At 61.6% G+C, this 24,594-nt stretch overlaps 1 protein-coding gene across 4 annotated transcripts; it reads left to right on the top strand.

Annotated features, from left to right (window-relative positions):
- Positions 1-1,764: 1,764 nt before the first annotated feature.
- Positions 1,765-24,381, top strand: FLNA (filamin A). 4 transcript variants are annotated; one of them, XM_064277788.1, is made up of 47 exons: positions 1,767-2,168; positions 4,877-5,125; positions 5,231-5,328; positions 5,411-5,558; positions 6,122-6,240; positions 6,328-6,405; positions 6,493-6,655; positions 6,742-6,942; positions 7,508-7,645; positions 7,725-7,848; positions 8,070-8,206; positions 8,331-8,524; positions 8,615-8,728; positions 8,832-8,975; positions 10,255-10,378; positions 10,469-10,629; positions 10,717-10,807; positions 10,895-11,064; positions 11,270-11,387; positions 11,519-11,781; positions 11,960-12,557; positions 12,658-12,831; positions 12,912-13,074; positions 13,156-13,316; positions 13,398-13,568; positions 13,948-14,071; positions 14,161-14,317; positions 14,779-14,968; positions 15,128-15,151; positions 17,109-17,356; positions 17,467-17,562; positions 17,692-17,794; positions 17,888-18,028; positions 18,137-18,265; positions 19,340-19,513; positions 19,627-19,788; positions 19,882-20,085; positions 20,168-20,320; positions 20,411-20,533; positions 20,667-20,933; positions 21,036-21,173; positions 21,346-21,461; positions 22,013-22,145; positions 22,841-23,017; positions 23,130-23,348; positions 23,432-23,635; positions 23,961-24,381. In XM_064277788.1, the coding sequence occupies exons 1-47, from the start codon at positions 1,796-1,798 to the stop codon at positions 24,146-24,148; spliced, it is 7,944 nt and encodes a 2,647-aa protein (XP_064133858.1). In that variant the 5' UTR covers positions 1,767-1,795; the 3' UTR covers positions 24,149-24,381. The 4 variants fall into 4 exon arrangements, with proteins under 4 accessions (XP_064133861.1, XP_064133862.1, XP_064133858.1 ...); XM_064277791.1 differs by lacking the exon at positions 18,137-18,265 and having other exon boundaries at positions 1,765-2,168; XM_064277792.1 differs by lacking the exon at positions 8,832-8,975 and having other exon boundaries at positions 1,765-2,168.
- Positions 24,382-24,594: the final 213 nt, after the last annotated feature.

Raw genomic sequence — 24,594 nt, forward strand, 5'->3', positions numbered from 1 at the left:
GAGATGCTGGCTGGAGATCCCAGCCCCACTGCAGGTCATGCAGACACCCAGGGCCAAGTAAGAATCAACCATATTTGGGCATGACTTGTTGGAGGACCCAGGCCTCCTTCTCCCACTGGTCTTAGCAGAGAAAGGAATTACTACTAGCCTGTGCCTCCATCGAAGAATCGAGCAGTAGGGCCATAGACATGCCTTTCCGGAAAAAAATACATAAGAGAAGGGGATGTTGTGATTGCACAGGATGCCCTGGGCTTTGCCGGTCCCTGTCTTCCCAGGGCCTCCCCACAGTCTCCAGAGTTATCAGCCAGAAAAGAACTCCCCACTGCCCTTGGGCCATAGTCCCAGCACCTCGGCAGGCCCTCCTCAGCCCCCACGTTTGCCCTGGCTTCTCTCTCCTTTGGCCACCCCTGCAGTGCCACACTGCCCAAAGCCGCTCACACCCCAGTGCTCACAGCCTGCCAAGTCTTCTTTGAGGCTCCCCTCCCCCAGCAGGCCCCTCTGGTTCTGGAAGGCTACCCCCATCCCTCCTGGGGGGCACTCAGCTCAGGGGTCATTCCAACAGGAGAGCAAACCTCCCCCTCCTCCCCGTCTGGTCCCCCAGGTGGGTGGTGTGGTGCGGTGGGCTGGCTCACTGTCCCCACTCACATCACGCCTTGTCCTTTGCCAGAGCTCATTGGCACTCCTGGCCCCTTACAGGGTTGGCTGGGAACTCCTGGAGCGCCTGCCACTGCCCTCCTGGCCCAATGCCCCATTTCCTCCTCGGGCGGGCAGGAAGGCAGGCAGAGGGCCGTGGGCAGCGGGCAGCACAGGTGCAGAGGCCAGGGGCCGGCAGACTCGCCAGGCCAGCGGGGACAGGGGCCTGGGAGGTGGCTGGCCTGTGGGCTGGGCCGCTGACCAGCCGTGACTCCCTCGTGTTCTCCATGCAGAGGGCTTGAAGAGAGCCTGGCCCCAGCCCCCCCCCCCCCCCGGCTCCGGCAGATGCTGCTGGAGTGTCTGCTGGGCAGACTAGGCCTTTTACTGGGCACCCAGGCCTTAAGCCTGGGAGCAGGTTACCCCATAAGCAAGGTACGCACAGGTTTACTTGTGCTTACTTACTAATCCTTGGTGCAGAATTTCACTTGTTTTTTGCATATTGTGAAATTGTGCACTACAGTTTAGTAAGTAAACACAATTAAGCCCGTGCTTACCTTGCTTACTGGTTAATCCGCCTCTGCCGCGGAGGGGTGCAGAGACCCGGGGAGGCAGGGACCCGGGCGGGGAACCCAGGTGCCTAAGCCCCACGTGACTGCGGGAACTCGCGCCACCCCATCCCCGGGGGCCAGGAAGGAAAGTCCCTTGTTTGCCGTGGACGCAGAGGCCCAGCCATTCCGTGCCCAACGCTGCTCAGCCTTTCCTCGCCCGGGGGCCCCGAGCGTGTTTCCCTGAGCGCGAGCGCCAGGCCGCGGGGCCAGGGCGCATCCTCCGTCTGTCCGGCCCTGCGACCCTCCCATGCGCCCAGGGGGTCCCACGGCTGCTGCCGAGGAGACCGGCAGGTTAAGGGCCACGGGGGTGGGCATTCCGACGGGCGGGGCGGGACGGGCGCGGCCCGGGAAGCCCCGCCCCGCGTCCCCGCCCCGTCAAAGCTCCACCCCCCCCGGTCCCGCCCACCGCCCGCTTTTAAAGGGCTCGCTCTCTCCGCAGCCCAGCCTCTGCTGTCGGCCTCGGCCTGCGCGCTCCTGGGTGCCTGCAACTTTAATTAAAGGGCCGTCCCCTCGCCGAGGCTGCAGCACCGCCCCCCGGCTCCTCGCGCCTCAAAATGAGTAGCTCGCACGCCCGGGCGGGCCAGAGCGCGGCGGTCGCGGCTCTGGGAGGCGGCGCTGACAGTCGGGACTCCGAGATGCCGGCCACCGAGAAGGACCTGGCGGAGGACGCGCCGTGGAAGAAGATCCAACAGAACACGTTCACGCGCTGGTGCAACGAGCACCTCAAGTGCGTGAGCAAGCGCATAGCCAACCTGCAGACGGACCTGAGCGATGGGCTGCGGCTCATCGCGCTGCTCGAGGTGCTCAGCCAGAAGAAGATGCACCGCAAGCACAACCAGCGGCCCACCTTCCGCCAGATGCAGCTCGAGAACGTGTCGGTGGCGCTCGAGTTCCTGGACCGCGAGAGCATCAAGCTCGTGTCCATTGGTGAGGGCTCCGCGCGCGCCCCCGGACCGCCCCACGCCTTGCCGGCCCCGGCCAGCCCGCGCGGGCCTCAGAACAAAGGCGCGGCGGCCGCGGACCGCTACGCGCCCCGCCCGCGCCGCCCTGCTGGCTTGCGCCCAGGCTGAGCTCACATCCTCCGCAGGCCGCGCCCGCTGCCGCGCGCCGCGGAGGGAGAGAGCCCGGGTCGGCGGACGTGGGTTGCCCCCCCATCCCCAGTCCCTGGAGCAGCGCGGAGGGGCCCCCTGGCCTACAGGAGTCCGTGCTTCCGAAACCCATTGTTTGGGGCTCGCTGTTTTTCTGGCCCTAGAAGTTAGTCCTCCCCCCCCCCCACGCCCTTGGACATAACTCCAACCCCCAGTTGAAGTCGCGCCCAGGGAACATGGGGGCCAAAGAGATCCAGAGCTAGCCAAGGGGCTCCAGCAATGTGTCTGGGCCTCTGGTCTACTTTGGCACCATCTTGGTCAAAACTTGCTTTCGTGGAGGCCATGGGCTCTGCATCCAGAAGGCAGGAGTTGTTTGGGAGGGGCTCGACCCTCAGCGCTGGGCTGAGTGCCAGCCAGTGTTCCTGTCACTGAGCTGGAAAGGTTGGCCCTGACCAGGCCAACTGTAGCATCTTCAGCCCTTCTCAAGATGGGAGGCCACAGGAGAACAGGCACTGTGTCTGGCCATTGACGGGATGGGAAGAGGAGAAAGGATGAAGTTTCCTTCCTTGAGAAGTGAAGGGCTTCGTAGTTCTTCCTGCTGCCCAGCATGGCTCATGCTGAGCCAAGACCCTGCTGAACTGGGACTCAGGTGCCCCAGCCACACAGAGGGCAGGTCCCAAGGGTGGCAGCTATTTCCAACGAGTGCCAGACAAGATGAGGCCCACCCCCCAGTCCCAGCCTCAGTGTAGCCAAGCTGAGTCATCTCTGAGTCCTGGGGGGGGCAACCGGATGTGGGGAGGCTGGCGGGCCACACCCCAGCTCTCTGGGGGGGGGTCTCCTCTCTACTCCCTCCCCCTCCTCCCTCTTGTGAGCTGGCTGGAGCAGGCCTGGTTCCCAGAGCTTTGCCATATAAGGCAAAAAAATGTTGGAAAGCAGCAGTGATTAGGGGAGGGCGGGGGCTGGGGAAAAGGGGGTGGGATGGGGCGGGGCCATCCAAGGAGGCATTCTTCCCAGCCCAGGGCCCTTCTTCCCTCCCTCCTTGGCCAGGGGAAAGGGGACAGTAGAGACTGGCCTAATATGGACCAGGGGGTGGGCCCTACCCTACCCTACCCTACCCTACCCTACCCTACCCTACCCACCAGGACAGGGGCCTGGCCTGGCTATGTGCCCTTGGTCTTCTCTGGGCCTTGCTAGGACACCCCTGGCCTGGACCACCCTCCCACCCTACTGCCAGCCACCTGTGGCAGTTTAAAGGCAGTGACCAGGGCAGGGAAAGGACAAGCCCTAGGGCAGATTCACTGAGCTGCCCAGCTGGTCCTCAAAGCACTGCCCGTGTGGCCCATCAGTGGCTCTTCTGCTGGGGTCCACCCCCTTCTCACCTCACTTTGCCTCACTCCCTCCAGCTGACTCATGAGACCCGTAATTTCTCTGATTATAGGCCCTTAGATTCCAGAGGGGATTCCAAAGATGAGCTCTTAAGAAGTTCATTGGGTCACAGCCCAACCCCTGGAGAGCTCCTCTCTCTCCTGGGTGGGGCTGAGGGGTTGCCTTGGTGACAGGGGTGAAGGGTGCCCACCCAGGGTGGAGGAGGCAGCGCCCTAACCACTTCCCCTGTGATGAGCAGGGCGGCCTCCCACAGCCCAGTGACCCGTTAGGTGGGAGGGGGGTGGGCAGGCCGGCACAGCTGAGCTGAGCTCTGCTGAGGCAGCGGGATCCAGGGAGCCCCACCCATGGCCTCTGCTGGCCGCCCAAGCAGAGACCCCCCCCATCCTGGTCCCTGAGCTCACTGGGCCCTCCCCTCCTCCAGCTGGGGCAAGGGAGGCCTCTGGAATCCTCATGTGTATCAGTCACCCCAGCAGGCCCTGACTGGGCCCCAGTGAGTCAGGCCCAGGCCGCCCACCCGCTGGTTCCTCCATGCTCAAGGCCCCTCCCCTGCCCCAGCCTGCAGTGCCTCCTGTCAGCTCAGCTCTGCGGTGGGTGGGGGCCCCCGCACCCCTGCACCCAAGGGGTCCTTGCCCAACACCTCCGCTTCCCCTGCCCCGAGCCCCAGCCCCACCCCAGGGCAACAGTGGTATTTCCCAAGCACCCGCCCAGCCTTCCCCTTCCCAGGCACCGTTCCCACCCCTCCCATCAGCATGTAGTCAAGTGCCCCGCTTCTGGGCTCTGCCCCCACCCAGTCCCACAGGCCCCCAGGGATGGGCGAGGGCCCTGGGTGGGCAGCTGCATAGCATTCACCCAGTCACCCTCCAGAGCCGTCCTCTCTGGACCCTGTGGAGGCCCTCCTTGGCCCTGTCCATGGGCCCAGCCTGTCCTTTCTCTGGCCCCCATGGCCCTGTGATTGCACGGTATTGTCATCATGTCTCTAAGGGTGTCTCCCCATTCACTTCTTAACCCCCCTGCACATCTGCAGGCTCCGGGCAGACAGAGCCCAGTCCACGCCCCATCGCCCTGGCTGGGGGGCTTTCCCTCCTCCCTGGTCCCTGAAAGCTCCATGAGCTACCAGCCCCTGACCCACCTGCCTGGGGCTGTCATTCCTGTCCCTCACAGACAGTAAAGCCATCGTGGACGGGAACCTCAAGCTGATCCTGGGCCTCATCTGGACCCTGATCCTGCACTACTCCATCTCCATGCCCATGTGGGATGAGGAGGAGGATGAGGAGGCCAAAAAGCAGACACCCAAGCAGAGGCTCCTGGGCTGGATCCAGAACAAGCTGCCGCAGCTGCCCATCACCAACTTCAGTCGGGACTGGCAGAGCGGCCGCGCCCTGGGTGCCCTGGTTGATAGCTGTGCCCCGGGTGAGACGGGGCAGGGCCTGATGCAGTGCCCACTGTGGGCAGGGCAGGGGGATGGCTCTGCGAGGTCCTGAGGCCCTCGGGCTCACAGCTCTCTCCCCCCTGCAGGCCTGTGTCCTGACTGGGACTCCTGGGATGCCAGCAAGCCCGTGAACAATGCGCGAGAGGCCATGCAGCAGGCTGACGACTGGCTGGGCATCCCTCAGGTATGTGCCAGCCTGGGCAAGGTCAAGCTGCAGTGGGCAGAGGCTCCGGGGCTCAATGACTCCTGTCTCCTGCCTGTGACAGGTGATCACCCCTGAAGAGATTGTGGACCCCAATGTAGATGAGCACTCTGTTATGACCTACCTGTCACAGTTTCCCAAGGCCAAGCTGAAGCCAGGGGCGCCCCTGCGACCCAAACTGAACCCAAAGAAGGCCCGCGCCTATGGGCCAGGTAAGTGGGCTTGGCTTCGCCAGGGGCTTCCCTGCGGTCCAGCATTCTCTAAGCTGGGAAGCCTGGAGGAGATTCACTCATGTGGTGTCTTGTCACTGAGGAGCCAGTTGTGGCTGGTCAAGCTGGCGATTTGGTCAGACAAGAGCATGCAAGGAAAAGTGCTTTAGAGGAAGGACCCAGCAAGTTCTACAGTCAGTGCTGACGAGCAAGGTCCAGACAGCAGGGATGCTACAGGGACACTGGGAATCACAAAGGATCAGGGACCGAGGCAAAAGGTTAGGCAACTGGAGTGTCAAACCCAGGTGTTCCAGAAAACAGGCACAGGCCTGCCCCAGCAACAAGAGCACAGCTGGGTCCTGCAGCCATGCTTTGTGCACTGGGGTTTGCACTAAACGAACTTGCCCTGTTCAGAATGTGCCTGGCTAGGAGCCGGCAGTGTATGGTATTGGGCTTGCAAAGAGGGAAAGAGAAGGGAGGATGTGCTCCTGGTTCTCCATGGCTGAGGGGTGCAGGGACGTGACCGCCGGCACAGCTGGCTCTGCGGCTTCCTCCCTTCCCCACAGGCATTGAGCCCACGGGCAATATGGTGAAGAAGCGTGCCGAGTTCACCGTGGAGACCCGCAGTGCCGGCCAGGGTGAGGTCCTGGTGTATGTGGAGGACCCAGCTGGACACCAGGAGGAGGTAGGGACACCAGCAGGCAGGGGAGGGTACTGTGGGGTCCACTGGGCTGGGCAGCTCGTTGCAGAGGTTCATGGGTTCCCCCCACAGGCAAAGGTGACTGCCAACAATGATAAGAACCGGACCTTCTCTGTCTGGTATGTCCCCGAGGTGACAGGGACCCACAAGGTGAGCCCTCAGCCCACAGGGAGGTGGGGGGGAGCAGTGGCAGGGGGCCCTGACCTCGTCCTCATGGCCTGCCCCTCCTGGGAACAGGTCACGGTGCTCTTTGCCGGACAGCACATTGCCAAGAGCCCCTTCGAGGTGTATGTGGACAAGTCACAGGGTGACGCAAGCAAAGTGACCGCCCAGGGCCCTGGCCTGGAGCCCAGCGGCAACATTGCCAACAAGACCACCTATTTTGAGATCTTCACAGCAGGTGAGTAGGCTGCCAAGGGTCGGGGCAGCCATGGTGGGCCCGGAGAAGCCAGGTGGCCCCATGGCTGACCCGGCAACTCATGACAGGAGCAGGCACGGGTGAGGTGGAGGTTGTCATCCAGGACCCTGCTGGGCAGAAGGGGACGGTGGAGCCTCAGCTGGAGGCCCGGGGAGACAGCACATATCGCTGCAGCTACCAACCCATCATGGAGGGTGTCCACACAGTCCACGTCACCTTCGCTGGTGTGCCTATTCCTCGCAGTCCCTACACAGTCACAGTTGGCCAAGGTAGGCTGCCCCCAGCCTCCCCAGCTGCCACCCTGGGTGTCCTGTGGCAGGGCAAGGGCCAAGTCGAACCCTACAGGCTGCAGCCCCTGCCTTGGTGGCACCATTGCCCTCAGCCCATCACCTCCTGTGCTTCCACTGTCTGGGCACACCTTCTCTTCCTCCTACCTGCTGGGTCCCTGTCTTCCTCCTCTCGCCCCGTTGGCGCTCTGTCTCTTTCCTCTCCATGCTTTCACCTTTGGACGAGCTCGTTCCAGCTGTCTGGAGACTTGCTGTTCTCTGCTCTGCCTGCAGGTCAACGGTACTTGAATCTGTCTTCCTTGGTGTGGGGTGCCGGGCTGGGGGCTTGTGGGCTGGCGTGGAGCAGGGGAAGGAGGCCCGTCCCATCCTGGCCTGGGTAGCAGGGCCCAGCGTCCCAGTGCATTCCGGTTCTTTCTTGTGCATCCTGTACCTGTTTATCAGGCCAAGCACTGAAGAGTGCTCCGATTCTTGCCCCTGCCCCTGGGGGGGCCCTGGAGTGGGGCTCAGCCCAGCTGCCCAATGGCTCATCTGGTCCCTCTGCCCACAGCCTGTAACCCCAGCGCCTGCCGGGCCGTTGGGCGGGGCCTGCAGCCCAAGGGCGTGCGGGTGAAGGAGACAGCCGACTTCAAGGTGCACACGAAGGGCGCAGGCAGTGGGGAGCTGAAGGTCACCGTCAAGGGCCCTAGTAAGTAGGGGTAGGCCGGGTGTGGGTGGCCACAGCCCCCTGGATGGAGCTCGGTCTCAGTCTTCTCGTTTTCCCACAGAGGGTGAGGAGCGGGTGAAGCAGAAGGACTTGGGCGATGGCACCTATGGCTTTGAATATTACCCCATGGTCCCTGGCACGTACACAGTCACCATCACATGGGGCGGCCAGAACATTGCACGCAGGTGAGAGACTCAGCAGTGTCTTCTCCCTGTTTAGCCATATGCCCTCCAATGGCCCTGGGCAAGCCCACCTCCTCTCCCATTTTCTTATCTGAGTGATAAAGACAAGACAGGCTTGCCCTGCCCTGCCCAGAGCCTTCTGGACAGGAGGGTGGCTCTGGCACCTGCCCAGGCTGCCTGCCTTCCAGGGTGGCACATCTAGCCATGTGGCTCTCCCCTTCCAGCCCTTTCGAGGTGAAGGTGGGCACTGAGTGTGGCAACCAGAAGGTGCGGGCCTGGGGCCCTGGGCTGGAAGGAGGCGTCGTGGGCAAGTCAGCGGACTTCGTGGTGGAGGCCATCGGGGATGACGTGGGCACCTTGGGTGAGCTGGGGGCTGCAGTGGGCAGGCGAGTGGGGCAGGGCTTGCTCAGAGGCTCCAAGAGGTTTAAGGACTGCCTGCCTGCCCTGCGGCTCTGGGCCCTAATGGGACTGGGGGCCTTCGGCAGGCTTCTCGGTGGAAGGCCCATCCCAAGCCAAGATTGAGTGTGACGACAAGGGCGATGGCTCCTGTGACGTGCGCTACTGGCCCCAGGAGGCTGGCGAGTACGCAGTGCACGTGCTGTGTAACAGCGAGGATATCCGCCTCAGCCCCTTCATGGCGGACATCCGCGAGGCCCCCCAGGACTTCCACCCGGACAGAGTAAGTGTGCAGGGCTGTCCCGCCCACCCCTGCCAGCCAGGTCACTCTGCGTCCGTCCCTGGCCCCTGACCTCTCGCTGGTCCCTGTTAGGTGAAGGCCCGAGGGCCTGGGCTGGAGAAGACGGGCGTGGCAGTCAATAAGCCAGCTGAGTTCACGGTGGATGCCAAGCTCGGGGGGAAGGCCCCCCTGAGGGTCCAAGTGCAGGTAAGGAGCCCTCCTGGGGGTGCACAGGGATGGGGGCCCAGACGCCCCAGTCCTGGGGTACTGACAAGCTGGGCTGCTCCTTGCCCCTTCCCTCCTTTACCAGGACAATGAGGGCTGCCCTGTGGAGGCGGTGGTCAAGGACAATGGCAATGGCACCTACAGCTGCTCCTACGTGCCCAGGAAGCCCGTGAAGCACACGGCCATGGTGTCCTGGGGGGGGGTCAGCATCCCCAACAGCCCCTTCCGGGTGAGCTGCCTCGCCTCTTGAGGGGCCTTGAACAAGCCTTTAGCCAGTCCCCCAGGGTTCCCTGCTTTCTTGTTTTTTTTTTTTTATTAGTGCTTACTGAGATATAATTTTCGTAGCTTATAATTCACTCATATAATATATATCAAACCTGTTGCTGTTGAATCAATTCTGACTCATAGCAACCCTGTAGGACAGAGTAGAACTGCCCTATAGGGTTTCCAAGGAGCGCCTGGTGGATTCGAACTGCCGATCTTTTCGGTTAGCAGCCATAGCACTTAACCACTACGCCACCAGGGTTTCCTTTAATGTGTTTTTAGCATATTCACAAAGTTGTGTAACCATTGCCAAAGTCAGTTCCAGAAGCCTTGTACACATCAGCAGTCACTTCCCATTCCCCTCCCCCCGCTCCTGGCAGCCCCTAATCTGCCTTTTGTCTGTACGCCTTTCCCGCTTTTAGATATTCCACGTAAGTGGGTCAGTCATGCAGCATTTGTGCTTTTGTGTCGGGCTTGTTTCACTCAGCATAAGGTTTTCAAGGCTCATCCGTGTCGTAGCTTGTATCAGAACTTCTCTCTTTATGGCCGAATGATATTCCGTTGTGTGAATAAGGCCGTGTTGTATTTATTGATTTATCTGTTGATGGGCATGAGTTGCTTTTACTTTTGAGCGCTTATGAACAGAGCTGCTATGAACATGTTTGTTCAAGTATTTGTTTGAATGTCTGCTTTAAATGCTCTTACACGTGTAGCTAGGAGTGGAATTGCCGGGTCACATGGTAGCTCTACGATCGACTTTTTGAGGGACTGCCAGACTGTTGCCCGCAGCAGCTGCACCATTTTACGTTCTCCCCCCGGCAATGCACTTTCTCCGCAGCCTCACCAACACTTACTGTTTTCCCTTTTTCTTCTAAGGGAGTCCCTGGGTGGTGCAAATAGTTAAAATGTTTGGCTGCTAACTAAAAGGTTGGCAGTTCAAGTCCACCCAGAAGTGCTGTGGAAGAAAGGCCTGACATTGTACTTCTGAAAACTCAGCCATTGAAAATCTTGTGGAGTATAGCTCTACTCTGACACACGCGGGGTCGCCAGGAGTTAGAGATGACTCCATGGCAACTGGTTTTTGGATTTTCTTCTAAGAGTTTTATAGTTTTAAGGGTTAGGCTTCGGTCTCTGTTCGATTTTGAGCAGCTACCAGGCTGCCCTGCACAGCAGCTGTCCCCAGTAGAGGGGGAGCCCCTTCTGCTCCTCCAGGTTGGTCATGTCCGTGCCCCTGTGCCCTGCAGGTGAACGTGGGAGCTGGCAGCCACCCAAACAAGGTGAAGGTCTACGGACCAGGAGTGGCCAAAACAGGGCTCAAGGCGCATGAGCCCACCTACTTCACTGTGGACTGCACGGAGGCGGGCCAAGGTACAGCAGGCTGTGGGCAGGGGGGTGGGCAGGTGGACTGTTGGGGGTTAGCTCCCTATGACCCAGCCTCTACCCCCTCGCCCACCACAGGAGACGTCAGCATTGGCATCAAGTGTGCCCCTGGTGTGGTGGGCCCAGCCGAAGCTGACATTGACTTTGACATCATCCGCAATGACAATGACACCTTCACGGTCAAGTACACGCCCCGCGGGGCTGGCAGCTACACCATCATGGTCCTCTTTGCTGACCAGGTAGGTGCTGCCAGGCTCAGCCCTCCAAGCCTCCTGGGTGTGTAGGTCTGCTCCCTTCTCACCCTGCTCCCCCTCCTGCTCCTGCAGGCCACCCCCACCAGCCCCATCAGGGTCAAGGTGGAACCCTCCCATGATGCCAGCAAGGTGAAGGCAGAGGGTCCTGGCCTCAGTCGAACAGGTGAGCATGCCCCGCCCCCGCCAGGGGAGGTCAGGGTCCCAGGGGTACGGGCTGAGGTGCCTCTACATGGTTGCTGTGTCTCCTCAGGTGTTGAGCTTGGCAAACCCACCCACTTCACGGTCAATACCAAAGCCGCTGGCAAAGGCAAATTGGATGTCCAGTTCTCAGGCGTGGCCAAGGGGGATGCGGCACGGGACGTGGACATTGTCGATCACCATGACAACACCTACACGGTCAAGTACACGCCTGTACAGCAGGTAGCTGTCTTGGCCCTGAGGCTGCCCCGCCCGCTCTACCCGCCTGGTGGCCTGGCAGCCTGGCAGCCTGGCCCCGGAGCACTTGGTGGAGTGGGTGGGGCTAGGACCTGCCTGGCTCCCCACTCCTGAGCACTTCCCACCTTTTCTTGTCTGACTTCTGCTGGGGGCCAAGTCACACAGCCTCTTCCTTTCTGCACCTTCCCAGGGCCCAGTGGGCATCAATGTTACATATGGAGGGGATCCCATCCCCAAAAGCCCCTTCTCTGTGGGGGTATCTCCTAGCCTGGATCTCAGCAAGATCAAGGTGTCCGGCCTGGGAGAGAGTAAGTTATTGGTGGTGGAGGCTGGGGCTTTCTGAGGACACCCCCACAGCTAAGTCTGGCCCCAGGGGTGACCTGAACCCGGTTTCACATTTTTCTCCCTCCCTCCCTTCATCTTTTTGTTGTTGCAACAGAGGTGGACGTCGGAAAAGACCAGGAGTTCACGGTCAAGTCAAAGGGGGCTGGCGGCCAAGGCAAAGTGGCATCCAAGATCATGGGCCCCTCGGGCACCGTGGTGCCTTGCAAGGTGGAGCCCGGCCTAGGGGCTGACAACAGCGTGGTGCGGTTTGTGCCCCGTGAGGAGGGGTCATATGAGGTGGAGGTGACCTATGATGGGGTGCCTGTGCCTGGTAGCCCCTTCCCGCTGGAGGCTGTGTCCCCTACCAAGCCCAGCAAGGTAATCGGGCCTGGTGGGGGGAACCCTGTTGTCTCTACACCCACCCTCATCCTTTTTCCTTCTGGTTCTTTGACCACTGGCCTGGCCTGCTTGTGCCTGGGTCAGACTGAGGGCTGAGGTCAGGGAAGAGGTCTGGCCTCAGCTCCTGACCTTCTCTCTCCCTCCTGCCTGCCCGCAGGTTAAGGCCTTTGGGCCTGGGCTACAGGGGGGCAATGCAGGCTCCCCTGCCCGCTTCACCATCGACACCAAGGGAGCAGGCACGGGTGGCCTGGGCCTGACAGTGGAGGGCCCCTGCGAGGCCCAGCTTGAGTGCCTGGACAACGGGGATGGCACGTGCTCTGTGTCCTATGTGCCCACTGAGCCTGGTGACTACAACATCAACATCCTCTTTGCTGACACTCACATCCCTGGCTCCCCGTTCAAGGCCCATGTGGTGCCCTGCTTTGACGCATCCAAGGTCAAGTGCTCGGGCCCTGGGCTGGAGCGGGCCACAGCTGGCGAAGTGGGCCAGTTCCATGTGGACTGCTCAAGCGCGGGCAGTGCAGAGCTGACCATCGAGATCTGCTCCGAGGCAGGGCTGCCGGCCGAGGTGTATATCCAGGACCACGGCGATGGCACACACACCATCACCTACATCCCGCTCTGCCCTGGCGCCTACACTGTCACTATCAAGTATGGCGGCCAGCCAGTGCCCAACTTCCCCAGCAAGCTGCAGGTGGAGCCTGCTGTGGACACGTCCGGTGTGCAGTGTTACGGGCCTGGTGTTGAGGGCCAAGGTGAGGGGCCCTCCCGGGGACCAGTGGGGAGGAGCCAGCTTCTCAAAGGCACTGTCTGTGGCCCCAGAACCCCATACCTCCCACCCCATGGCCCCTGCAGGTGTTTTCCGTGAGGCCACCACTGAGTTCAGCGTGGATGCCCGGGCTCTGACCCAGACTGGAGGGCCACATGTCAAGGCCCGAGTCGCCAACCCCTCAGGGAACCTCACAGAGACTTACGTTCAGGACTGCGGCGACGGCACGTACAAAGTGGAGTACACGCCTTATGAGGAGGGTGAGTGCCACACCCCCAGGACCGCAGGCGGGTGGGTGAGCAGACGTTCCAGCACCTCCTGACCAGTAGCCTGCCTGCAGGCCTGCACTCTGTGGACGTGACCTACGATGGCAGCCCTGTGCCCAGCAGCCCCTTCCAGGTGCCCGTGACTGAAGGCTGTGACCCCTCTCGAGTGCGAGTCCATGGGCCAGGCATCCAAAGTGGCACCACCAATAAGCCCAACAAGTTCACCGTGGAGACCAGGTGAGGGAATGGAGCCAGCCTGGGCAGTGGGACGGGTGGCCTCAGGACCTCCAGGGAATGACCACGTGTGTTTGGGCCCAGGGGAGCAGGCACAGGGGGCCTGGGCCTGGCTGTCGAGGGCCCCTCCGAGGCCAAGATGTCCTGCATGGACAACAAGGATGGCAGCTGCTCAGTCGAGTACATCCCCTATGAGGCTGGCACCTACAGCCTCAACGTCACCTATGGCGGCCACCAAGTGCCAGGTGAGGGGCGGGGCCGCAGGGCCAGGCTGGGTCACCCCCATCAGCCTCATCTCATGTTGCCGCTGCCCCTCTGGCCCACAGGCAGTCCCTTCAAGGTCCCTGTGCATGACGTGACGGATGCGTCCAAGGTGAAGTGCTCAGGGCCGGGCCTAAGCCCAGGCATGGTCCGTGCCAACCTCCCTCAGTCCTTCCAGGTGGACACCAGCAAGGCGGGCGTGGCCCCACTCCAGGTCAAAGTGCAAGGGCCCAAAGGTGAGTGCTCACCACCTGGGAGGAATGGGTTCTTGCTGAGGAAGCCAGGCGAGGCAACCTAGCACGTGGAGGCCCACATCCCAGGGAGGCGGGGCAGTGGGAAGGGGGAACCAGAGCTGAGGTATATGAAGAGGGAGAGGGATAAGATTTAGCCCTTAGGCAGCGGAGCAGGCTAGAGGCAGGGAGAGGGTCTAAGATGGGCACCTAGATTAGACACCAGGGGCTTGGGGACCATTCCTAAGATAAAGGACCAGGTAAGGGACCAGGCAGGTTAAGGGCTGGGGGGTGCAGGGTGCTTGACTAAGCCCTGTGGGCTAGGGTAGGGGTGGAGGGCCCACTGGGGCCCAGCTGAGGCCCTGTGCTCTGGGACTGGGGCCAGGCCTGGTGGAGCCAGTGGACGTGGTGGACAATGCTGATGGCACCCAGACTGTCAACTACGTGCCAAGCCGTGAGGGGCCCTACAGCATCTCTGTTCTCTATGGGGACGAAGAAGTGCCTCGGAGGTAAGAGGCTAGGCCCTCTGCCTGCAGGGAGGGTCCTAGCTGGGTGTCAGGAAGCCCCTCTGACTGCTGCTAACACCCCGGTCCAACAGCCCCTTTAAGGTCAAAGTGCTGCCTACACATGATGCCAGCAAGGTGAAGGCCAGTGGTCCGGGGCTCAACACCACTGGCGTGCCAGCCAGCCTGCCTGTGGAGTTCACCATCGATGCCAAGGACGCCGGGGAAGGGTTGCTGGCTGTGCAGATCACGGTGAGCCAGCCCCTGCGCCTGCTGTCTGGGCTGCAGCCTAGCCCCCTGCTGGGTGACCCAGCCAGGCACCTTGGGGATAGCCCAGGCTATGTTGAGTGGGGGGTGGGCAGGTGGGCGAGGCCTGCTTGGTAAGCCTGGGGCAGGACAGTTCTGGCCCACTTGGGGCTCATATCTCCTGGTAGGAGCTGCACCTGTTCTCTGAGGCTGTGACTCCCCTGAGAAATGGTGACAGGTGGTGACTTCCCATGTGACCTTGTGTGAGCTACGAGAGCCCTTTGAGCCTCGATTTGCCCGCCTGTAACAATCAGAAATTTTCTGACAGGGGCAGGCGGGAAGTCCGAGCCTTCAGAGCCTACAGGCGGCTCCTCCTAGGGCCTGAGGTGGGGCTGGAGCAGGCCCTGTCTGGGCCACAGCCCCCCAGGGCTTGGGCCAACCCCCGCCCCTGTGCTGTGTTCTGGCAGGACCCTGAGGGCAAGGCCAAGAAGACGCACATCCAAGACAACCAGGACGGCACATACACAGTGGCCTACGTGCCTGATGTGACTGGTCGCTACACCATCCTCATCAAATATGGTGGTGATGAGATTCCTTTCTCCCCGTACCGTGTCCGGGCCGTGCCCACAGGCGATGCCAGCAAGTGCACTGTCACAGGTGAGCGAGGCCCCCGTGGGCCGCCGCGGCGCTCGGCACGGGGCTTGGGTGTGCCTGTGTGCAAGGGCTCGCTGCTTGGGGCGGCGTGTGGGAGTTGGGGGCTGCCCCCTTGAGTGACTCACTTGACCTTTCTCCTTGCTCTCTGCCCTCTCACCTCAGTGTCAATCGGAGGTCACGGGCTAGGTAAGCTGCTTGCTGGGGCCACTCCCCATGCCCCTCCTGCCCAGAGGGGCGGCTTCCTTTCCTATTCTGTGCTGTTCCCAGACAGTTCCAGCTGCAGCTCTTGGTAGGGACGTGGGAGGGGGTGCAAAGGCGGCGCCCTGGGCCGCCGGGCTAGGGCCCAGGGAGGCTTCTGGAGCTGAGCATGAGCTGCTCGGGCCTTGCCCCTCTCTGGGCCTCTGCATCCCCATCTGAGGACTTGGGTTGCAGCCGGGAGCTTTTGGGGTGAGGTGCATCGTGAGGGCACCCCCCTCCCAGGAGCTTTGGGGTCTGGGGATCTTGGCACCCCAGGGAAGCACTTGGGAGTGGGCAGCAGGCCCTTCCTCCTCGCTTCCTATTTGGTTGGCCTCCAGGGCTCCTGCGTGGGCTGAGGGAGCCCTGGCCAGATCCGCAGATCCCCCCCAGCTCCGCAGCTGTGCATGAGCAGGGGGTGGGGGCTGTAGTGCCATAGAACTGCCCTCAGTGCTTGAGCGGGCAGCATGGCGGGGGCCCTCCTGCCACTTGCCCTTTCTCCCCTTCCAGTCCCAGCAGTGACGTTATTCAGACTATTCCCAGCTAGGCCGGGAGGTTTACTGGCCAGAGCCACATCAGAGTCACTGATAGAGCTGGGGCAAGGTCTCCAAAGGCTGCAGGCTGGAGAGGAGGACATGAGGGGGCTGAGTTAGAAGGCGGCTCGGGTTTGTAGAGCAGGCCTTGGGGCCTGGGAATGACAGGTGTGTGTGCAGGGCAGTGGGGCAGGGGAGCTAGGGCCAGACCCGCAGGCCTTGGGGGCCAGGGGCAGGGTCGAGGCTTAGCCTGAAGAAGTGACCTCAATTTACCCATCTGCTGTGTGAAGGATGGGGGCAGGGAGGCTGACAGGGCTGATATAGCTAGCATTCAAGTAGATAGATGGACTAGGCCAGTGGCAATGGGCTTGAACTTGGAGGACAAACTGGCCAATGCTGGCTGGGGCTGGGGGCTGGGGCTAGGGCAACCATGAGGTCCGGGCTGGAGCCACTACATAGATGGAGACTGAGCCGCGGGAGAATAGGTGTGGGATGAGGCCTTCCTGGAGTGGGCCCAGCACAGAGTGGGCAGCTGGCGACCAAATCAGAGTTAGGAGAGTGGCCTGGGAGGTGGAAGCGAGTGGCCAACGTGGTGCCCAGTGCAGTGGGAGCCCTCAGCCAATGGCGAGGAGGGCAGATGCCTTTCTCCACTTCAGGGAGGCCCCTGGAGCTTCCACAGCCAGGCCCAGTTCATAACGTCACTGTCCCTCCCCTGTCCTTGGCTGCTCTGCCCTGGCTGTAGCTTGGGCGTCCTGTCCCTGGGTGTCAACGCTGCTCCTCCAAGCCTGTTGCGCTGCGCTCTTTGGTGCTAACCCCACCGCTTCCCTGCTGCTCCCCTGCTCCTTGTCTTGGCTGGCTGTGCTGGGCTGCCTCTCCCGCTGTGACCCTTTCTGGTTGAGCAAGTGTTCTCAGTCGTCAGGAAACTCCAATTTCACCTTCAGGCCTGGGGGGGCGTGTCACAGCCCCACGCTGCCGCAGTGCTCACTCCGTCCGCACACGGGGCTGGGGCTGGGGCGCGGGGCTGAGGTGGTCGGCAGCTGCTCCATGGCGCTGTCTGGGCCAAGGTAGCAGGAGGGGCAGTTTGCCTGCAACAGCAGCAGTGGCGGTGTGGGCCTCCATGCCCTTCCTCCTTCCTCCCTGGCACCTGGGTGCCACCTCTCAGGCCTCTCCCCTCAGGGACAATGCTCATCCTAAGAAAGTCTCCTTGGCCGGAGGTGGCTCAGGAGAACGTTTCCTGCCTTCTGAGAAGCCACTCACTGTCCCCAGCTTGGAGGGCTGAGGGCGGAGGGCCTGGCCGTGCTTGGGTGGCATGGGGAGAAGCTGGGGCATCCAGCTCACCGCTGGCCTCCCCTTGGGGGCATACCCTGCCCCACCAGGTGCTGGCATCGGCCCCACTATCCAGATTGGGGAGGAGACAGTGATCACGGTGGACACGAAGGCAGCGGGCAAAGGCAAGGTGACCTGCACGGTGTGCACGCCAGACGGCTCGGAGGTGGACGTAGATGTGGTGGAGAATGAGGATGGCACATTCGACATCTTCTACACGGCTCCACAGCCCGGCAAATACGTCATCTGCGTGCGCTTTGGTGGCGAGCACGTCCCCAACAGCCCCTTCCAAGTGACGGTGAGGAGCAGGCTGGGCAGCGGGCAGTGGGGGTTCTGGGCAGGGCCTGGCCTGCTCCCCTCATGCCCCTCAGGACAGCAAGTCACCAGCTCTCATGCTTTGCCCCACAGGCTCTGGCTGGTGACCAGCCCACTGCACAGCCACCATTGCGGCCGCAGCAGCTGGCCCCGCCGTACACCTATGCCCAGGGTGGCCAGCAGTCCTGGGTATGCATTGCCTCCTTCCGTTGTGCCCACCTCAGCCCAGGGGATACACGGGGGTAGGGGTGGTCGGGTATCCTGAGGGATCCCCAGACCCTCCTGCAGCCCCTCACCTGGCCTCTGTCTCCACTGCAGGCCCCAGAGAGGCCCCTGGTGGGAGTCAATGGGCTGGATGTGACCAGCCTGCGGCCCTTTGACCTCGTTATCCCCTTCACCATCAAGAAGGGTGAGATTACCGGTGAGTGAGGGTGAAGGAAGGAGCAGGGCAGCCGCTGGGGCAAGGGCGTGCCCCAACAGGCTGCCCCGATCCCACCCCTGCTGCTGCCCACAGGGGAGGTACGGATGCCCTCGGGCAAGGTGGCCCAGCCTGCCATCACTGACAACAAGGACGGCACTGTGACCGTGCGCTACGCCCCCAGTGAGGCCGGCCTGCATGAAATGGACATCCGCTATGACAACATGCACATCCCAGGTGGGCTGCCTGCCGCCCCCCCTCACATCAGCTCCCTGATGTCCCACGGGGGTGGGAGGAGCCAGGGGCAGGGGACTGGAGACCCACACACCCGTCTCCCTGTCTCAGGAAGCCCCCTCCAGTTCTATGTGGATTACGTCAACTGTGGCCATGTCACCGCCTATGGGCCTGGCCTTACCCATGGTGTGGTCAACAAGCCTGCCACCTTCACTGTCAACACCAAGGATGCAGGCGAGGGTGAGCAGCAGCCCTAGTCTTGACCTATGCATGAACCCCTTACCTGCCATCTTTTGTGCCCCAAGATGCCCTCAACTGGCTGAGAGCTGGACACAGGAGACATGCCCTAAGGGGAGACCCTCTCTAAATAGAGATCTTACCTAAATCTGGAAGCCTTGCCTAAATAGAGACCCTCTCTAAATGGAGACAGACCCTCAGTAGAGACCCTCTTTAAATGGAGACCACCCCCTTAAACAGAGATATTCCATAAACGGAGATCCTCCATGAACGGAAACAAAAAACCAAACCTATTACTGTAGAGTCGATCCTGACTCGCGGCAGTGTCGTGTGTGTCAGAGTAGAACTGCTCACACGGTTTTCTCAGCTGTGATTTTTTTTTTTTAATTGAACTTTAGGCGAAGGTTTACAGAACAAACTAGTTTCTCATCAAACAGTTAGCACACACATTATTGTATAACACTGCTTAACAACCCCGTGACATGTCAGCACTCTCCCTTCTTCTCAACCCTGGGTACTCCGTTACCAGCTTTCCTGCCCCCTCCTGCCTTCTCGTCCTTGCCCCAAGGCTGGTGTGCCCCTTTAGTCTCGTTTTTTTATGGGCCTGTCTTATCTTTGGCTGAAGGGTGAACCTCTGGAGTGACTTCATTACTGAGCTGAAAGGGTGTCCCGGGGCCATACTCTCGGTTTCTCCAGTCTCTGTCAGACCAGCAAGTCTGGTCTTTCTTTTTGTGAGTTAGAATTTTGTTCTACGTTTTTCTCCAGTACAGTCTTCAGGGACCCCGAATTGCGATCCCTGTCAGAGCAGTCAGTGGTGGTAGCCGGGCACCATCTAGTTTTATTGGACTCAGTCTGGTGGAGGCTGTGGTAGGTGTGATCCATTAGTTCTTGGCTGTAGTCTTATGAAAGTAGGTTATCATTGCTGGGTGGATTCGAACCACTAAGCTTTTGGTTAGTAGTCGAGTGAAAACTTTTAGCATCACCCAGAGACCTCCCTAAGTGGAGACCCCCCTAAATGGAGTTGCGCCCTGGCCCCTGCTTGGCAGTCGGGGCCCCTCTCACTCAACCTCTCTCCAGGAGGCCTGTCCCTGGCCATTGAGGGCCCATCGAAAGCTGAGATCAGCTGCACTGACAACCAGGATGGGACATGCAGCGTTTCCTACCTGCCTGTGCTGCCCGGCGACTACAGCATTCTGGTCAAGTACAACGAGCAGCACGTCCCAGGCAGCCCCTTCACTGCCAGGGTCACAGGTATGTTGCACCAGGGAGGAGCAAGGGAATCAGGAGGGATGAGGCAGGGGGCAGGCATGGGCCTCCTCTGTGGTTGAACTTGCAGTGATGGCTGCCCGCCTGCCCCTGCCCAGGTGATGACTCCATGCGCATGTCCCACCTGAAGGTGGGCTCGGCCGCCGACATCCCCATCAACATCTCAGAGACAGACCTCAGCCTGCTGACAGCCACTGTGGTCCCACCCTCGGGCCGGGAGGAGCCCTGTCTCCTCAAGCGGCTGCGCAACGGCCACGTGGGTAAGGAGAGTGCTGGCCCTCCAGCAGCGGGCCTGGGGGCTTCCTGCAAAAGGAGGGAGCCTGATGGGCCTCTCCTTTCCCGGCTGTGCCCAGGGATCTCATTCGTGCCCAAGGAGACCGGGGAGCACCTGGTGCACGTGAAGAAGAATGGGCAGCACGTGGCCAGCAGCCCCATCCCGGTGGTGATCAGCCAGTCGGAGATTGGAGATGCCAGCCGCGTGCGGGTCTCAGGCCAGGGCCTCCATGAGGGCCACACCTTTGAGCCTGCCGAGTTTATCATCGACACACGGGATGCAGGTAGGCAGTGGCAGTGGCCTGCCATCTGAGGGGGTGCAGAGCACTGTGGTCAGCCCCTGGCTCAGGGCTGTCCATCCTGTAGGCTATGGGGGCCTCAGCCTGTCCATTGAGGGCCCCAGCAAAGTAGACATCAACACTGAGGACCTGGAAGACGGCACGTGCAGGGTCACCTACTGCCCCACGGAGCCTGGCAACTATATCATCAATATCAAGTTTGCTGACCAACACGTGCCTGGTGAGTGGGGCACGGGCGCGCCCTCCTTGCCCCCGGAGCCACCTGCAGGTGTGTAACCTGTGCAGGGGTGACTGTGCTCTCTTCCTACAGGAAGCCCCTTCTCTGTGAAGGTGACAGGTGAGGGACGTGTAAAAGAGAGCATCACTCGGAGGCGACGGGCCCCTTCAGTGGCCAACGTTGGCAGCCACTGTGACCTTAGCCTGAAGATCCCTGGTAGGGGCCTCTGGGAGCTCAGGGTGGTCTCAGGGCTGAGGGAGCTTCAGACTGTTGGGCATTAGCCTCATTTGGCACCAAGCAGAGGGGCAAAGCCTTGGTCACGCCCTCACTAGTATCCCCCCCGCCACAGAAATTAGCATACAGGACATGACAGCCCAGGTGACCAGCCCATCCGGCAAGAGCCACGAGGCTGAGATCGTGGAAGGGGAGAACCACACCTACTGCATCCGTTTTGTGCCCGCCGAGATGGGCACCCACACGGTCAGCGTCAAGTACAAGGGCCAGCACGTGCCTGGAAGCCCTTTCCAGTTCACCGTGGGGCCCCTAGGGGAAGGGGGTGCCCATAAGGTCCGCGCCGGGGGCCCTGGCCTGGAGAGGGCCGAAGCTGGAGTGCCAGGTAGGCTGCTGGGTCCCCTGAGTGGGCCTTGGGTGGGTGTGGAGGGAGGAACAACGGCTGAGGCCAGGAGCAGGCCTCCTGAGCACATGTGGCCTCCTGCAGCTGAGTTTAGCATCTGGACCAGGGAGGCTGGGGCCGGGGGCCTGGCCATCGCTGTCGAAGGCCCCAGCAAGGCTGAGATCTCCTTTGAGGACCGCAAGGACGGCTCCTGTGGTGTGGCCTACATAGTCCAGGAGCCAGGTACTGGAGGGACCAAGGAGGTTGGGTCTTGGCATGGGTGCTGGTGGGCCCGCTCTCCACCTGAGCTCCCAGCTCTGCCCAGGCTGTTGCTGGGAGGTGGAGCCTGAACACTGCAGACATGGGGTCTCCCAGCCCAGCCCAGCCCAGCCTCCTGCTCTCTCTCTCTGCCCAGGTGACTACGAGGTCTCGGTCAAGTTCAATGAGGAGCACATCCCTGACAGCCCCTTTGTGGTGCCTGTGGCCTCTCCGTCTGGTGACGCCCGCCGCCTTACTGTTTCTAGTCTTCAGGTGAGGCACTGAGAGAAACCGCCAGCGCTGGGGCCCCTGCCACCCAGCGAGGCCTGGCCCAGCCAGACCAGAGGTGTTGCGCAGGGCCGGCCCTTGGCCCCGGCTCAGGTGCCCCACGCAGCCTCTGCTCTGGTTGGGTTCAGCCCACGCCTGGGGGTGGCAGGACCCACCCCTGCCTACCGCATGGGGTTTTTCTCGTGCCTCAGGTCTAAAGGCTTTGAACAGAAGCCCGTGCCCTTTGAGCACCAGGGCTGAGGTCTAAAGAGGGAGAGCCTGCTAGGGTGGGTGCTGCCGCAGGGCAGGGCCACCCTCCCTTTCGGCAGCCTCAGGGGTGTATGACTGCAGAGCGTGTGCCTGGTGTGGCAGGTGGGGGGCCTGGGTGGGCAGCGGGCGTGTGCCTGTGGCTTCCTGCCCCTCTCAACTCAATGGCTCTCCCTCTTTAAACCAAGTTGGACACCAGATGGGTAAGTGCGGCCCGTGGGCCTCCTGCTTTCTGGGGCTTTCTTCCCTCGCCCTGGTCCCACGTCTAACCACATCTGCTGTGCTTCCAGGAGTCAGGGCTAAAGGTCAACCAGCCAGCCTCTTTTGCAGTCAGCCTGAATGGGGCTAAGGGGGCAATCGATGCCAAGGTGCACAGCCCCTCGGGAGCCCTGGAGGAGTGCTATGTCACCGAGATCGACCAAGGTGAGGCCCTGTCCCTGCCCGGCCACCCAGCCATCTGCCCTGGCCCCACTGGGGCCAGCGGGCCTCCCCTCAGTGCGAAAGGAGGCTACAGATTCTGTAAGCAGCCAACCCCAATGCCTCAGCCCCTCCACCAGGCAGCTGTCCCCCTCACCAGCTGAGCCCCTAGGAAGGAGAGGGCCTGCTGCAGAGGTCTAGGCACAGGGCTGCTGCGCCCTGTAAGCAGGGGCTTGCAGACAGGCCAGGGGCAGCCCAGGGGGGTGGGAGGAGCCAGCTGGCAGGCCCTGCCCTTCCCTAGCACCGTGGCATGGAGCAAGTTCCCACATGTCTGCCTCTGAACCCCAGTAAACACGCAAGGAGTGTGGCGCTCATGGTAACCTTCCTGAGTAGGTTGTGGGGCGGGGCGGGGGGGACGCGGTGGGTGTTGCTTGTAAAGATTCAGTCCAGCCAAGTCATATTGGCAGGCTGCTGGAGTGTTTAATGCTTCTGCCCTTCAGCCTTCAGGAAGTCTGGGCCAGGGAATGGGGTGAGGGTGCCCAGCATGGCACCTGGGCAAAGCAGAGGGGCCGCAGTGGGGCTGCTGGGTTTGCACTGGCGGGTGAGGAGACGGGGTAGACCAGGCTGCTCCCAGGGGAGATGGTGTCTGTGGGTAAGAAGAGACGGAACCCCAGCCACAGCCACGCCCTTCTGCTCCTCAGATAAGTATGCCGTGCGCTTTATCCCTCGGGAGAATGGTGTCTACCTGATTGATGTCAAGTTCAATGGCACCCACATCCCTGGAAGCCCTTTCAAGATCCGAGTCGGGGAGCCTGGGCATGGAGGGGACCCGGGCCTGGTGTCAGCCTATGGAGCAGGCCTGGAAGGCGGTGTCACAGGTAGGTGCTGCTCCATGGTGACAACAGGAGGCACGTGGAGGTGATGGGCCTGTAGCTGAGCCCTGCTGCAAGGTCACGATGTGGGCCCTGCCTGGACCCCCTTTATCCCCAGGGAGCCCAGCTGAATTTATCGTGAACACAAGCAACGCAGGAGCGGGTGCCCTGTCGGTGACCATCGATGGCCCCTCCAAGGTGAAGATGGATTGCCAGGAGTGCCCCGAGGGCTACCGCGTCACCTACACACCCATGGCACCTGGCAGCTACCTCATCTCTATAAAGTATGGCGGCCCCTACCACATTGGAGGCAGCCCTTTCAAGGCCAAAGTCACAGGTGAGCCTATTGCCAGACTATGGGTGCCCACCCAATGCCTGGCCCTCAAGTCTCCCCTCAGCCCAACGCACTCTGCTCTGCAGGCCCCCGCCTGGTAAGCAACCACAGCCTCCACGAGACCTCATCGGTATTCGTGGACTCCCTGACCAAGGCTGCCAGTGCCCCCCAGCACGGGGCCTCAGGTCCAGGTCCAGCAGATGCCAGCAAGGTGGTGGCCAAGGGCCTGGGGCTAAGCAAGGCCTATGCAGGCCAGAAGAGCAGCTTCACAGTGGACTGCAGCAAAGCAGGTGGGCGGCCCCGGCCGGCGCCAACCTTTTGGAAGGAAAGGGCCAGGCATAAGACAAGATGGAAACCTGGGAGGCGTGGGGTGGGGACTGCCTCTTGGGGCCATAACCATCCCTTCCTAGGGTCACCTCCCTTGTGGGCCTCCCTGCCATCTCCACTACTTGGTACAGTGCCTTTTGGAGCCCAGCCCTCTGAGGAACTGGGGTCAGAGGGTACTGTGGCCCGGGCCACTCCTCAGGAAGGGACATCCTCTGTTCTGGGGGAGGGGGCAGATAGGAACGGGAGGAGCGGGTCAGGGCCTGGGACTGAGGCCCCCACCTTCTGCAGGCAACAACATGCTGCTGGTGGGTGTTCATGGCCCGAGGACACCCTGCGAGGAGATCCTGGTGAAGCATGTGGGCAGCCGGCTCTACAGCGTCTCCTACCTGCTTAAGGACAAGGGGGAGTACACGCTGGTAGTCAAGTGGGCTGACGAGCACATCCCAGGCAGCCCCTACCGTGTCACAGTGCCCTGAGCCCAGATGCCCTTCCATTCCTGTGCCAACCCCTAGCCAGCCCCCCGGCCCATCCTGCGCTGCTCTCACCCGCCTCCCCCACCTGTGGCCTTGCAGCTTTCACTTGGAAAAAGGAGAAGAGGGAGCCATTTGGTGTCCTGCCTGTCTTTGGTCCTGTGAGGAGTGGAGGGTCCTGTGCACCCCCCCTCCCAGTTCTCTACCCTGCCAAGAGGAATAAAGTTATGCTTCTGTTCTCCTGTGGTGGCCGTAGCTTTCTTGGTGGGGGCGGGGGCGGGGACTAGGTCTAAACCAACCTGGCTGGGGCCCTGAGTGTTACCCAGGGCTCCTGCTCCCCCTCCCCCACCCTCTGGGAGTTCCAGACTCTACACTCACCTCCTCCCTTCCTCTCTGGTTTCAGACCCACATGGCGGGGCGGTGCTTCCAGAGCAGGGCCTGGTGTTCATGAG

Source organism: Loxodonta africana, chromosome X, assembly GCF_030014295.1.
Source record: "Loxodonta africana isolate mLoxAfr1 chromosome X, mLoxAfr1.hap2, whole genome shotgun sequence".
In the NCBI taxonomy this organism is placed as follows: Eukaryota; Metazoa; Chordata; class Mammalia; order Proboscidea; family Elephantidae; genus Loxodonta; species Loxodonta africana.

Coding starts and splice junctions, on each gene's coding strand:
- FLNA (XM_064277788.1), top strand. CDS start 1,796: ATGAGTAGCTCGCACGCCCGGGCGGGCCAGAGCGCGGCGGTCGCGGCT. Junction 6,943..7,507: donor CACAGTCACAGTTGGCCAAG/GTAGGCTGCCCC, acceptor CTCTGCCCACAG/CCTGTAACCCCAGCGCCTGC. Junction 17,563..17,691: donor AGGGTGGCCAGCAGTCCTGG/GTATGCATTGCC, acceptor TCTCCACTGCAG/GCCCCAGAGAGGCCCCTGGT.